This window comes from Panthera tigris, chromosome D1 (assembly GCF_018350195.1).
Source record: "Panthera tigris isolate Pti1 chromosome D1, P.tigris_Pti1_mat1.1, whole genome shotgun sequence".
Taxonomy (NCBI): Eukaryota; Metazoa; Chordata; class Mammalia; order Carnivora; family Felidae; genus Panthera; species Panthera tigris.
The window spans coordinates 18,072,120-18,087,500 of NC_056669.1; the positions used below are offsets into that span (position 1 = coordinate 18,072,120).

General features: G+C 50.1%; 1 protein-coding gene across 3 annotated transcripts in view; it reads left to right on the forward strand.

The window, feature by feature from the left end:
- The window catches only part of GRIK4 (glutamate ionotropic receptor kainate type subunit 4), a 352,218-nt gene that overhangs the window by 196,693 nt on the left and 140,144 nt on the right, over nt 1–15,381 (forward strand). For all 3 annotated transcript variants that reach the window (XM_042957687.1, XM_042957686.1, XM_007072913.2), the window contains 2 exons: nt 5,488–5,666; nt 10,253–10,306. In XM_042957687.1, the coding sequence (XP_042813621.1) occupies nt 5,488–5,666; nt 10,253–10,306 (233 nt within the window). The remainder of the gene's footprint in view (nt 1–5,487; nt 5,667–10,252; nt 10,307–15,381) is intronic.

Below are 15,381 nucleotides of genomic sequence, written 5' to 3' on the forward strand. Positions count from 1 at the left end.
AGAAGCAGGTGAAATGCATCATTCAGGCCCTTGAACTTGTTCTGTGCCTTTTCCCTACTGGCAACACCGTAGACTCTCATTCCCATCCCTCCGTCAGGATCTGCTGCCGAGGAAAGGTCTGAAAACTGAAAATGACACACCCTGAGGCCTGTGCGGCCGGCACGGGGAGAAGGGAAATGGAGCCTTTCCAGGTTCAGGGCAGTGGGTGCAATGGTGAACCATGTTATCTCCCTAAATCCTTGCTACAGACCTCTGGGGTCACTATTACATCAGCTGCCTCCCACAAGATGTCAAAGTGCTGTCTGTTCTGGGAGTATTAGCATTTTTCTAGAACCAAAGCCCGTAGCCAAGGGAATCAGCCTGTGGAGAGAGAGGGATGCCAGTCGAAATGGGTGTTTATTCTTTTTTTTTTTTTTTTTTTTTTTTTTTTTGATACAAGGGTCCTCTGTGCCCCTGTAGACCCATCACTTAGGTATTTGTGTCCTTGTCCTACGGCCCTGTCCAACCCCGGCTGTGCCTTTCACAGCGCTTCTCTCCTCCTCCCGCCCTGCCTGGCCCCCTGCCTTCCGGTTGCAGAAGCCAGCCTCCCTCCTTCTTCCCAGAACAGCCGGCCTGCTGAGGCTCTCATCGATCCATCCCGTTGCATCCTGAGCGAGACTAATGGGTTCCCCAGGTCCCTCTCAGCCCTGGACTTGGCAGGCAGACCTGCTGCTGGGCCAAGGGCCCCGCAGGAGAAGAGGGCTGGGGTGGAGGTGGAGGGGAAGCTGGGAAGAGAACAGCTCTTAACCCCTCTGGTGGCAGCAGCAGCCTTCGGCGAATCCCTTAGTGCCATTAAACAGATCGAGGGGAAGAGAATGACGATTGGAAAATGCCACACTGCGCTGAAAAACTCCTAATGTTCCTAATGTAACTAAACCACACTTTCCCTTCTGCAAATTCCTTCCACTGCCCGGAATAAAAAAGAAAAAGGGATCCCTTTCTGATTCATAGAACTGAAGAATCCCTAGACTGGAAAAACATCAGTGTTCTTCTAGAGCAACTTACCATTCCCTGGGTTAATTCACTCTCTGACAGTCATCAAGAGGGGCTTCAGGCTTTCCTTGATTACCTCCAGTGACGGGAACTCACTACCTTATGATGCAGCCCACTGCATCTTTTTTTTTTTTTTAAATGCTATTTTTTTTTAAGTTTATTTATTTTTGAGACAGAGAGAGACAGAGCATGAACAGGGGAGGGTCAGAGAGAGAGGAAGACACAGAATCCGAAGCAGGCTCCAGGCTCCGAGCTGTCAGCACAGAGCCCGACGCGGGGCTCGAACTCACAGACCGCGAGATCATGACCTGAGCCGAAGTCGGACGCTTAACCGACTGAGCCAACCAGGCGCCCCAACCCACTGCATCTTGAGACAGCTCAGACAGAGGTTCTTCCTTAGGTTAAGCTAAATCTGTCTCCCTGTGACCTCCATCCACCCTGTTCTAGGGTGTCGTCCTTCAGGCTGTCAAGAGCAAGTCTGTCTCTTCTTGAGCCAGGCACCCCCTTCCTTCAGCTGCTCCTCAAGTGGCATGGTGTCTGTTCCCCACTTGGCACCGCTGCTCCCCTGCTCTGTTGAGATGTAGGGTCTCTCTCTGCACCCCCCCTCCCCCGCCACAGTCTCCCAGGGAGTCTTCCCTGGGAGTCTTCCTTGGGAGTCTCTAGTTGAGCCCACCAGCCAGGACTGTGCCCCCTGCCTCACACTGGGTGTGTGCAGAAGAGTTTGAAGTGGGATTCCTACCCACCACCATGAAATACTGAGTGCTTATGCATATACTATAATGTATATACTTATATGCATGCGTATACACTACCAAATATTTTACGTGGTTTCTAACCAAGAGCCGTATTTTGCGGATTGGATAATAAATCTGGGAAGAGGAGGAGATGGGATGAAAGGACAGTTAGGATGTGAATGGGTGGGGGAGGGGTCGAATGGAAACCAGAGTTGTGAAGCATCTTCTAGGGGACGGATACTGCTCTGCTTTACTTGACATCCTCTTACTAACCCTGTAAGGCAGTTGTTATCCTTACTTTACAGGTAAGGACACTGAGGTGCTGGGTAGGGGTGGGGGTGGAGGGAGCCATCAGAACTAACCAATCCCAGCAGCACCTGGAATTCACCTGCCACCCTGTTCCCTGTCTGCTGCTTCCAGCCTGGGAAAGGGGTGACGGATCAGAGATCCTGGGTGGGATGCAGAGCCCTCCGAGCACTCGCTGCCCTTCTCCCCTCCCTGTCCCCACCCTGCTTCTCACTCAGCATGTGCACAGTATGCTGGAGGAGATGGGGGGGGGTGCTACTTCCTTGTTGAAAGGGCAGCAAAGCACCCCAGGGGCAGTCGGGTGAGGCACGCTGGGCATTAATTGAAGCAGGGTCCCCAGTTTATCTCACGTCTAGGAGGTCTTCCCTGGAAGCTCAGGGCACCTGCCAGTTTTAAAAGGATGAACTGCCCCTATGCTGCCCTGGCCAAGCGTCTCCATGCTGTGCCTAATCCCCGTGGCATCCTCCAAGCTTCCCCGTCTCGTCCCGCTGAACTGCACCGCCACTCCGAGGAATCCCAGGGGATTTGGCCTCTTTCCCAGGCTGACTCTAGAGACTCTACAGACCCTCCCTGCTACATTCCAGGACCAGTAGCCTTGCCCTCTGCCTCCACTCCCTGACTCACCCCTCCAGCTGCCCTCTCCCCCATAGCATGCCCAGGCAGATCTTTTCTTGAGCCAAAGAGATGGCCAGCATTCCAGGAGCACCGGCTGTGGCCTCTCCTGCCCCCCTTGTATAGGGTCTTTGGGGTCAGGTGCTCCGACCTTTGTGCAGGTGGGGTTTTGCTTTTCATGACCTCTGAGGAAGGCGTGAATATTCTCCAGGAAGGTGAATATTCTCTCCATTTAACACACAGAACTAAAAGAGGCTGCCCCATGGAAACCCAGATGATTTAGCCCATCAAACAAAATATGGGTATGGTGGGAACCTTGTTATAGACTTAGTTGCAAGTCCCTGTGCTCTAAGCTCCCGGAGGGCAGGGCCTGTATGATACCTCTTCTCTGCTGACGTCCTATGGGCCCAGTGCCTGGCTTCTTGGGACGCACAGATGTTGGTTGAACAGGCTTGGACTTTAGTCCCTTTTCATTCGGCCTCACTGAGCCACACCTGCCTTTGAGCTGTTGTGGGGATGAGTAAATGCGGAAGGAACAGTGAAACCACACATTCCAGCATCTCAGTGAGTTCTCCCCTGTTACACCCATTTTGCAGATGAGGAACGGAGCCTCAGAGAGGTTAGATGACTTCTCAAGATCACACAGCTGGTGAGGGTCAAGCCCCTCCTGATGGGGGTGGTGGTGAGGGGCTGCAGGAAGCACAGACAGCAGTGGGAGTGGAGGTTCACAAGTCTCCTTCGAGACCCTGTGGGGGAAGGAAGGAGAGGCCCACTGGTTCTGGAGCCTCTTTTTTTTTTTTTTTTTTAACGTTTATTTCTTTTTGAGACAGAGAGAGACAGAGCATGAACAGGGGAGGGGCAGAGAGAGAGGGAGACACAGAATCGGAAGCAGGCTCCAGGCTCTGAGCCGTCAGCCCAGGGCCCGACGCGGGGCTCGAACTCGCGGACCGCGAGATCGTGACCTGAGCTGAAGTCGGACGCTTAACCGACTGAGCCACCCAGGTGCCCCATGGAGCCTCTTTTGAATGACCGCCCGCCCCTCCCAGAGTTTTCCCTTCCTGCTGCAGCTGCCGGCTTGCCGGACCGCCTTGTTGGGACCCATGGTGGGAGGATGGGGGTTGGCACTACCTTCCCAGAGCCCCTGGCTTCACCGCCGGGCCCTCGGGCTCCACCCTGCCACCTCATCCTTGTCAGATAACATGCCCGGCGTGGGGCTTTCGTCCCCGAGTCCAGAGATGTAAGACACATGCCCCCAAGCCCCTCCTAGGTTCTGTGTGTGCTGCTGCTTATGCGTGTGTCCTGAGAGGCACCCGGTCTCATGGGAAGAGGGCTGGCTGCAGATGACAAAGTGGGGACTCTGGTCCCAGCTGCGTCCCTGTGTGACTAGGCAAGTTCGTCATCTCTACAAATCAAGGGAGGTCGAAGAGATGCCCTTCAGAGCCCTCCCTGCGCCCCCCTCCCGGTCTCTCTCTCACCTTTTGATCTTTGAGGGTCGGGAGGGTGAGGAATCTGCACCAGGGGAGTCTGGGGTCACGTTCAAGACAGGCCTGCAATGAACATCCTGTAGCTGGGGCAGAGAGCGGAGCCCAGGGGCCTTTGGTTAGAAAGCCAGTCCTTCCTTGCCATCCAGGGTATGGAGCCGGGTCCAAAAGCCTCATGTTTCCCTCTGTGTGTGGGATTAAAATGCATCGTAGGATTGTGGTGAGGACTTAGAAAAGCCACGTAGAATATTTAGCCCATTTTCTGGAACAGAATAGAAACAGAATCAGGATCCAATAACTGTTACTCTTGTCGTTGCTTTTGGGAACGAATGCCTTTGCTTCTCTTTCCGTTGGAGTTGAGACCACTGTCTTCCCGGGAGACCCCACCCTCCACCCCTCACACACACCTTCCTGGCCTGCCTTTTCAGAGGCAAAGCTGAATTGAGACCCTTGTGTCGCAGTGATAACATTCCAGAAACCCTCCTCCCACCCCTGCTCCTAGACAGCAGACAGCTGGGGGGAGGGGGGGAGGTGGTGGTGGGGAGAGTCCTTCGCTCACAATCCCATATTTTCGCTTTGTTCTGGGCCCACGTTATTGCCTGCTGGAGTGCAGTTCAAAGCCTGTCCTCTTACCATCATAATGATACCTGGTCTTAATGCAGCCACCCTGCTCTGAGGAATTCAAAGGGTTTTGTTAGGCCTGTTAACTGGGCCTTATGATCTTGAGGAAACGCCTCCCCCACATCTACATGAAAACAAAGGCTGGGCTCTTGTAGGGCTAGATGGAACATCTGTGAACATCCATGGGCGTTCGTGACGGGTGAGGCGTGGGCCTGAGCACTTTACAGATTATCTCAGTTAGTCCTCGCCACCGTCCTGGGAGCCGGCTGCTGTTACTTTCGTTTTTCAGATGAGGAAACTGAGGCCAAGAGCCCCGGCCACGTGAAAAGGTCACTTCATGAGTGGGTGGCCAAGTTAGGGGGAGACCCCAAGCCCGCTGGTCTCTGAACCCTGGTCTCGGCCGCTCCCGAGCGCTGTGGGAAGGAGAGTGGGCCCTCAACCCACTCGAGGGACCTCCGTCTCTCTTTAGAAGAGCCTTGCTGAGGGCTTTGGGGGAGGCCATAGGGGCTCGGGAGCATCCTTTTTACTTTAGAAGGGACTGTCGAAGCCCACAGAGGTTGAGACGCCTGCTCAGCACCGGCAGTAGGGCCGGACCCACGACCCCGCCTCCAGCCCCGGTCTTTGCTTGTCTCGCTTTTGCTCCAGTGTCTCCCCAGGCAGCACGGCGGACCCTCAGGGGCTTCATCCTCTCTCCCCTCCAGGCCTTTTAAACCTGGAGAGGCTGCTGCGGCAATTTCTTATCTCCAAGGACACACTCTCCGTCCGGATGCTGGATGACACCCGGGACCCCACCCCGCTCCTCAAGGAGATCCGGGACGACAAGACAGCCACCATCATCATCCATGCCAACGCCTCCATGTCCCACACCATCCTCCTGAAGGTGGGAGCCGGGCCGGGTGCTGTGGGCGGGGAGCATCCTTCTCCCTCCTCCCTCTCTCCTCCTGAGCTGGTGCCCTGCTCCCTCTTTGCCTTGGGTGTTCTCCCTGGGTCATGGCCTCCGAACCCTGGCAGACTTCTCTGTGCTTCACTTGCAATGGATGGCTCCTGCAAGCTGAAAGAAAAAGCGGAATGAGGATGATGTTATAAAAATATTAACTCCTGGTGCAGCCGGGCGGGCAGCCCCCAGCTAAGACCCTGCCAGGGTCGGTGGGTTCCCAGGAGGGGCTGGGGCAGTGGGGGCAGGGCACTTGGGGCAGAGGCTGTGTGCCAAGTGGTTCAAAAGTACTTCCATATTTTGACAAGCTGGGCAGTCCCGTGAGTGTGTACCGTCCTCTGTGATCCCCGTACGGTGTACTAGTTTGCAGACTGCTGCTGTGTAATATCCCAGCATAATCCTCTCGATGACTGTGTGGGGCCGGTATCCTGTCTTCCCTCGACAGATGAAGACACTGAGACTCTGGGAGAGGAACGGCTTTGTCCGAGGCTCCACCAGTGAGGAGCAGAGCCGGGCCGGTACCCATTGTCTCTGACAGCTAATCGGCAGTTTCTTCTACCTACCCCTCCTCAGAATACAAGGGGCAGGGTGGCGGTCCCTGGATCAGAACTCACAGTAAGAGAACCTGGAGCTCTGTGAGTGAGGCCCATCTGAGAACGAGAGAGAGACAGAGGAAGACCAAGAGAGAAGTCAGGTGCCAGGGGAACAGCTGGAAACATCTGGGCAGCCTCAGAGTCCCCTGCCACCAGTTCCTGGGCTGGTGGCTGGGCTAGCCATGTAACCCCAGACAGACAGACCCTGCTGCGGGCTCCCCTGTGGCTCCCAGCAGCTCCCCCAGGCACACTGGCCTCTTCCAGGGCCCCTCTAATTGCACATTTAAACTCAACCTGCCATCTTCCACTGGGGGAGTGAGGCTCCTTGTTAACCTCTGCCAAGCTGTGAGGAGCCCGCCAGACACTCAGCTGATTGTCTCTTCCTCCCCTTCCCCCTCTCCCTCTCCTACCCACCCCTCCTCAGCTAGTTTTGGTCTCAGAGTTAATAAGAGATTTGAATGAGTTCTCTGAGTACTGAGGGCTGTCCCTTCAGCCCGTTGCTATAGTAATTTTGCACAGCTCCAAACCCACGTCTGTCTGGGAGCATATACTCCAACTCTCACACATACATACACACACACACACATGCACACACACACACACACACACACTCAAACAGAATTTTTTTCTGTATTTCTTTTCTTATGTCTGGGCCTATGATCAATGAAGTTATCAATGATGGAAAAAATCCTCTAGGTTTTAGGGGAAGCTGGGGGCAGGGAGTAAGGTAATTGTCACCTTCCTTGCAGAGAGCAGTCAGGACAATGCACAGTCCCTGCTGCAGTAGCCAGAGCCCATCCCTGGACAGCCTCCAGGCTGAAGCCTTTTGGGGGCATCCCTTATAATGATAGTGTAATAACCTCCGGAATGCTTTATGGCTCCCAGCATGCGTGATCGGGCTCTTTTATTTTCTAATAATATGTCTATCGTTGAAATTTTAGAAAGTACAGGGGCGCCTGGGTGGCTCGGTCGGTTAAGCACCCGACTTCGGCTCAGGTCATGATCTCACGGTCCGTGAGTTCGAGCCCCGCATCGGGCTCTGTGCTGACAGCTCAGAGCCTGGAACCTGCTTCCGATTCTGTGTCTCCCTCTCTCTCTGCCCCTCCCCTGTTCATGCTCTGTCTCTCTCTGTCTCAAAAATAAATAAACGTTAAAAAAAATTTTTTAAAAACCATATAACCGTTCTTACCTCTATTCAGTTCAACTTTAAAAAAAAAGAAGAAATTTTAGAAAGTACAGAAAAGCACATAGAAGCAAATAGAAATCATCATAGCTGCTTCTTTCTTTCTTGAAGCCTTGACTTTGAGGTCTGATAGAAAAATCTTACAGGGACACATGGAAAAGTAAGACATTCCGTCACCCAGAGACAGCCACTGTGAAATTTTGTGGTCTAGCCTATCTACCTTTGTAGACACATTTGTTTGTTTTCAAAATGATCGTCGCACGGCCCATGTACTTCTGTAACCTGCTTTTTTTCCCACTCAACGATGTGCCATGCGTTTTGCTTTGTGTCGTTACGTATTTGTCTGCAAATATTTTAATGGCGCATCATTTCTTATCATGTGGGCATACCATAATTTATTTAACCATCCCTTTATTGTTGGAGGTACAGGTTGTTTTCAGTCTTTTGCTGTAATAAACAACGTGGGATGCGCATCTTTGTACATAAATCTTTATGCACGTTCACGAATATTTTCTTAGCATAAATTTCCAGAAGTGAAATTACCGAGTTAAAGATATGCATGCTTTTAAGGGTTTTGATATGATTTGCCAGATTGCCTTTTAAAAAGGCCATAACAATTTATACTCCCATAAGTGTATAGGTATCTTATGGCACCCTTGCCAATACTGGGTATTTTCATTCACGACACTTTTTTGTCAATGGCTGTGCTTTTGAAGAAAACTCTCCCCGTAATGACGATTATTGGCAAAGGGTTCTGCTGGGTGACCAGTGGCAGGCTTTCCTGGGACCACTTGTTGCCCTCAGCCCCTGTGACCTTAGAACCAAGCCCGTCAATGACGAGCGAGGCTTCGGAAACCAGTTCCCTTTGTTTCCGTTTGACTTCCTAGTGCCCCCAGCAGGGATGCCCTGCATCGGGTCTGGGCTGGGGCTGCAGGCAGCTCCTCTCCAGGGTTACAGCACAGCCCTGGGGGCTGGGGGGTGGGGCTCCACGAAGGATGGATTCAGTGTGGGAAGCAGTGTGAGCAGAGAGCACAGGGAGCTTCCGGAAGGCTCGGTGTGCACACGCAAGCCTGGCCCTGGAGCTTGGCAACACTCTGCTTGCTGTCTCTCGATTTCAGAAGGATTTGCAGAGTAATCCCCTACTTTATTGAGCAGCTGTTCCGGCAACAAACTTCGTGTTTACCCAGAATTCCGGTCTTAAAAACCAAGGATCTCTTGTCTTTTATCTTTGGGTAGCAGACTTCACAAATGGGTTTTAACTATCTGACAGTGCCCCCTCCCCGTCCCCTGGCCCCTGCCCATCCCGGCAACCAGGGGGCTCCCACCCATCTAGGCAGTGATGAACCGGCAACGGCAGTTTTATATGGACTGTTGGGGGGCGGGGATGGGCATCAGGCCATACCAGCCTCTTGGCAGTTGAGGAGGAAGCAAGGCCTCGAGCCCCATGTGACCGACCCCAGCACCGTCTTGCCCTGGTGTAGAGCCCTTCTGTACTTCGGTCTCCAGTGGAATCGTGGCAATAGAAGGACTCCAGCCTGCTCTTAGAGGAGTCTGTGGGGGCTCCTATAAGAACGTTCACAAAGTTACCAGAGTTCCTCAAGAGAAAAACACTTTGTAACAGGAAAATGTAATCACCCTGGCCCTTGTTTTCCCCTCACGCACCTCCATAGTCACGACAGAAGCGGTTTCCCAGTAGCCCTGGGGCTGCAAGATACATGATGAAAATCTGACTGTCAGAAGGCATGAGGACCCTGGGGAGAGCCGGGCTCATTATTTACCTGATCTACTTGTCGGCTTCTGTGGCACCTGTCATGCTCAAAGCCGGGCACACTGACGGGGGAGGTTGGTGTGGGGGACCTGTGATGGCTACAAAGATCAGACAAGAGGGAGGCTGTTCTGGAGTCGCAGCCTCCCAACTCTGGGACGATAACACGCGGGTGTGCTCTGATCAAGGGTGAGGCATGTCACAAGCAGCTTGTTCCTTACTACTAATAAAGGACCAAAGTTTGCAAATGATTCACTTGTTTCCTACATTACTGCAGATTCAAAGACTCTTAGGAGCCTGGCTCGCTCGCATTTGTCGGGTTGAGTTAATTTGGGAATTGCCTACAACCCACAGACTCTCCTGACTCTGCCTCGGCCCCTGAGAGTTGTCAGTACCTCCATCAATATCACGGTCCTCTGGGGGAGAGTATAGTTTGGTTAAAAGGACTGAAATTAGGCTGCCTGGCTTTAATTTCATCTTTTTCCACTTATGAGATGTATGATCTTGTACCAGTTCCATAGCCCTTTGGTGTTTTGATGTCCCTGGCTGTCAACATGGGGCGTGGGGGAGGAGTCATAGTGCCTACCTCATCGACTTAACCCAAGCGAAATGCTTTCTAGTGCTTGGCCCATACTAAGGAGTGGGTACGTACTAGCCATTGTTATTGCTAATAGTTTGGGAGATAATTATTTTAGTCTGTTTTATTATTTGCTTCATTTCCCTTAAAGTCATTTTGGTTTCCATAATATCTGGTTATATCCGTGGGAATGTGTTGTGCATGAGAACATCAGCTGCTGTGAGTGTCACTGCAGGGGTGGAGAGCAGGGTGGCAGGGGAGAGACCCTCCACCAAGTCATCCTCCAAGTCAAGGGCAATGTAAGAACCGAAGGGAAGGGGGTCAGACAAATGACGGACACTTGGAGCCCTTACTGCTCATTCACTTCTAGTGGGTTTTTGTTTTCTCTCTAATCTCCTTCTCTTCCCTTTGCAGGCAGCTGAACTCGGGATGGTGTCGGCCTATTACACATACATCTTCACTAATCTGGTAAGACATTTTCACAGCTCACCTCCTTGGCACAGAGTATCAATAATTAGAGTCAGCGGGGTGTGACGGAATGAAGCCCAGGAGATGGGGAATGGGGGAAATTAAAGCAGAGGAACAGAAGCCAACCAGAGAGGCAGGGCATTCTAGAAACATGGAAGTCCAGGAGCTACTGGGATTCTCATCTCAACAACTCTTAGCCTTGGGAGGGTGGGAATTGGGGGAGTCTACTGCCTCCATCCAAATGCCACCAGCTACCTAGCATCGAGTCCTCTGGTGGATGTGTCTTCTCTGTAGGTCCAGTTACTGGCCTGCAGTCCAACCATGGATTGTCAGACCCTTAATGCTCAAAGGTAGGACAGCCGGGCCACAAAAGTACACATCGTACGAGGTTAGAACCGGATGCACCTACAGAGGCTGCCTTTGCCGAATCCCCTTATTTTGCAGATGAGAAAAACAGGTCTATAGAAATTTTATTGACTCAGGTTGGAGAACTAGCTTTGCCACACACTGTGTGCTCTTCAACAAGCATGGAGCCTTGGTTTCCTTATCTGTAAAATGGGGATAAGAACAGATATGTCAGAGGGTTGCATGATTTAATCTACACGGAGGCATTTTGAAACCGTAAAATACTAAGAAATATGCAAGGTTGTGGTGAAGGATGGACACTCCGTAGAAGGAACCTCAGAGAACTGGTTTTTTAAAAAATGTTCTAACTTTACTTTGAAATGATTATAGATTCACAGGAGTTGCAAAGATAGTACAGAGAGGTACCGAGAGGTACCATGTACCTTCAACTGAGTTTCCTCCATTTAGTTACATCTGACATAATTGCGGTGTGATTATCAAAACCAGGATATCAAAATATCCAGTCTATCAAACCTGTGTAGATATATGTAAATGCCACTGTAACCAAAACGACCCCATCTCATCACCCAAAGGTCTCCCTCATGCCGCCATTTTGTCTCACCCGCCACCCTCCCTCCCACCACCTCTAACCCTTCACAACCCCTAATCTGTTCTCCATTTCTACAGTTTTATAATTTTGAGAGTGTTACATAAATGGAATCATGCAGTGTATGACCTTTTTCACTCAGTGTGATGCCCTTGAGACCATCCAAGTTGCATGAATCAGTAGTTCGTTCTTTTTTATTGCTGAATCGTATTTCTCGGTGTCGATGTACCACGGTTTGCTTAACCATCCACCTACTGAGGGACATTTTGGTTGTTTCCCCTTTCTGACTGTTACAAACAGAGCTGTCATAAACAGTCATTCAGAGAAGAGGTTTATTTTATTTCATAAATGCGTGGATGTCGAGATCACTTAGCTCGGTGGCCCCTTCATGCAGACGTGCTTTTGACCACCTCTTGTGTAACAGGGACCGGGCCAGGCATTAGGGAGGAAAATGAGAATAAGAAACCAAGCCTGCCTTGGGAAAACTCAAAGTACCTACTGCAGTGCAAAGGGGTAACTTCTAGTAGATGTGTAGACAAAGCACTCTAGATCCTGCAACAGGGGCCACTTGCTTAATGTGGGACAGGCAGGACATGCTTCACCGAAGAAGAGGCCTTTAGGCTATGCCTTAAAGGGGGTTAAGGGTTTTTTCTAGATTAAAAAAGGAAGAGCGTTCTGCCTAAGAAACAGCATATCCACGTCTCTGGAGGTTTGAAAGGACATGGCAAGTCCAGGAAACAGTGAGTCACTTCAGACTTACTGCCTGCTCCAGGATGGGCATGTTAGCTAATTACTGTTCATTTATCTATTTACATCCATCCTTGAAAGTTACTTATTGAGAGGATTTAAGGCCGATGTCAATGAATTTTAAGATCCCTGCTAGGTTGGGGAGCAGAACACGACATCTACAGGTTTGACTCTTAAATCTTAAAGTGAAAAAGGCTCTGGAGAAGTTACGACCTTCTCAGCCAACATATGTGATGGGTGATCTAGGGGATCATGCAGTGTCCCTCCTGGATTTAGGGACCTGCTTTCCTGAAATGTCCTGCACGGTTGAGGAGATGCCTGCTCACAGAGACAGGCTGGGACTCTGTGATCTGTATTCTTTTCCAGCTGTATGTAGGTTCTTATGAAGAGCCCTTTCTCGGGGCTGCTGTGGAATTGCTATCCCTGAAGCGTGCGGAGGCCTTTGCTCTCAGAGTCGAGACATTTTGGAGGAATCGAGTGTGGCTTCTTTTCTGGTATAGGGACTCCCTCAACACAGGCTTGCCAGAAAGCCATTCAGCGTTTCCCAGTTCACCACCCCCACCCAACTGCCTACTCTGTTGTTGGAATTTTTTTTTTCAATGCTTAATTCTTTATTTAAAGAGAGAGCACAGTGGGGGAGGGACAGACAGAGAGACAGAGACTCAGAATCCGAAACAGGCTCCAGGCTCTGAGCTGTCAGCGCAGGGCCTGATGCAGGGCTCGAACTCTCGAACCGCGAGATCTTGACCAAAACCAAAGTTGGATGCTTAACTGACAGAGCCACCCAGGCGCCCCCTGTGGTTGGGATTTTTAATGGAGTCCTAGCATACATACGGAAGACCACACGAATCATAGGTGCACAGATTAGTGAATGTTTTTCAGGTGATTGCACCTGTGTAAGCAGCACCCAGATCCAGCATTAGAACACGACCAGCACCCCAGTCCCTCTCATGCCCCCTCCCAGTGACTACCGGGCAAAATGTAGAACAGAAAGAATTTCTTTGTTTGCTTATTTATTTTTTTCCTATCCAGCACTGCTGCTGTAAATCACGGCATTAACATGTAAAAAGGGAGAAAAGGATTAGACTATTCCCAGAGCAATGCAGAAGCATTTGCTTAAAGTAAGGAGGCATCTGGGGGAGCCCGGGGAAGTTGGCAGCAGAGTAAAGGGAGATGGAAGTACAATCGGGTTCCATCTGGGGAGCTGGGAAGTGGAGGGAAGTAGAGGGAAGAGGCAAACCAGGGGCTGCCTCATGCACCCCCGCCAGGGGTGCCCCCCACATTGGGCAGCCACGTCAGCAAAGGAGGACAAAGTTAAGTAGCAAGTCATAGCCGTGACTTAGCAGATGGAAGGAGGCCAGTCATTTGGAATATGAGTTCCCAGGACAGTCACCAGAACGAGGTGGAGTTGCTTGGCTTGGAGATTTTTAAGAACGCATCACCCACGCTATGTACTGCCACTGCCTCTTTTCAGGACTGATAATAATGAGTGTGACGATTTATCTCGTGGAGAAAAAGCACAGGCCTGTGAAGTCAGGAGACCCAGGTCTATGCCCCACTCTGCTTTATACGCTGTGTGGCGTTGGGGGGGAGTCACGCTGTCTCTCTGAGCCCGTTTTCTCCTTTGTAAAAAAAAAAAAAATGGGGATGATAAAACCTCACAAGTTTGTTGTGAGGATAAGTCAAAACTGCATTGTCATTTGAAAAGTACTGTGTGTTTTTAAGGCATTGTATTTGTTTTATATATAACACTGTGATACTTGCAGCTTTCAAAGAGCTTTCTTTTCTTCGGGGGGCCCGAAACTGAATGTGATGAGCTCTGGGAACATGCCTCAGTCAGAGAGTTCTTTGAACCTGGAATTAACAGGACTCACACAGTTTGTAAGTTTGCAAGGAAAAATTAAAAAAATTATATCTGTATGAGTGATGATGGCTGAATAACATTCAAGAAAATAGGAGCAGAGCCATTGCAAGAATCAGTGGGAGAATATTCTGGAAGCCTCTCGTTAGTGCTTTGGCTTTCTAGAAAGGACAGGCCCCTATCAAGAGTAAAGAAACTATTTGTAAGTCCATTCTTCCTGCCTAGTTGCAGTTGAAGCCTTGGAACAGAGAGGGAGGGGCTTTGTACAGAGGGAATGAGTTCCCTCCATGTTTCTCACATCCCTTTCCCCCACATACACATGCCGCCTGGACTTTAATACTTATATATTCCTTCTCTGAATTCCTCTGGGATAACCATCATGGCCCAGCTCTCTGAATTCTGCCACAGTGATGCAGCGGGTACTCAGATTAGCTTTTTGAAAGCTACCACCATGAGCTGGAAAAGCATGGGCCTTGACATTAGGCAGATGTGATTTAGCACTCTAGTTTGACCAGCTACCGGCTGTGTGATCCTGTGCAGGTAACTTAACCTCTCTGAGCCTCAGACACCTCATCTGTAAGTGGACGCTCATAATACCTGCCTCGGGAGATGATAACCACATAGCAACCGCCTCACAATACACGTTTCGTAAAGAGAAGGTATTATTTTTAGAAGTCCTATTGATGCTTCCCATGTGTTAAAAAGAACAGGCGATACTTATCTGCTACCCAGCCTCTAATGGCCTGTAATAGTGACTCCTGTAATGCCATCTTATTTATTTCCAAGGGATGAATAGAACTAGGTTAGTTACTATACATGGCTGAACTGACCAGTGTAGGGTTTGTTTGTGTTGGTAATTACTGAGTAATTGATCAGGTTCTCATACTTCATTCCCTTCTAGGCATTAAGAAGGCTGATGGATACTTCCATTTTTAGTTTTTTGAGGAACTGCCATACTGTTTTCCTGATGGCTACACCGGTTACGTTCCCGCCAACAGTGCGTGAGGGTTCCAATTTCTCCATATCCTCACCACCACTTATTCTTACCTTTTTTTGTTTCTAGCCATCCTGACAGGTGTGAGTTGGTACCTCATTGTGGTTCTGCTTTCGCATTTCCCTGGTGATCAGTGATGATTGAGCATCTTTTCATGTGTCTGTTGCCTATCTAAATACCGTATGGTGCAATAATTCCACTTCTGTCCATATTTACCCAACAAAAGTGAAAACTCCAGTTCAAAAAGATATACACACCCTCTATGTTTATTGCAGCATTATTCCCAACAGCTAAGATATGGAAGTAACCCAGTGTCCACCAATGGATAAATAGATAAAGAAGATTGTGTGTGTGTGTGTGTGTGTGTGTGTGTGTGTGTGTGTGTGTGTGTGTGTGTGAGTGATGGAATATTACTCAGCCATAAAAATGATGAGGTCTTGCCATTTGTGAGAACACAGATAGGCCTAGAGGCTATGATGCTAAATGAAATAAGTCAGACGGAAACAAATACTACACGATTT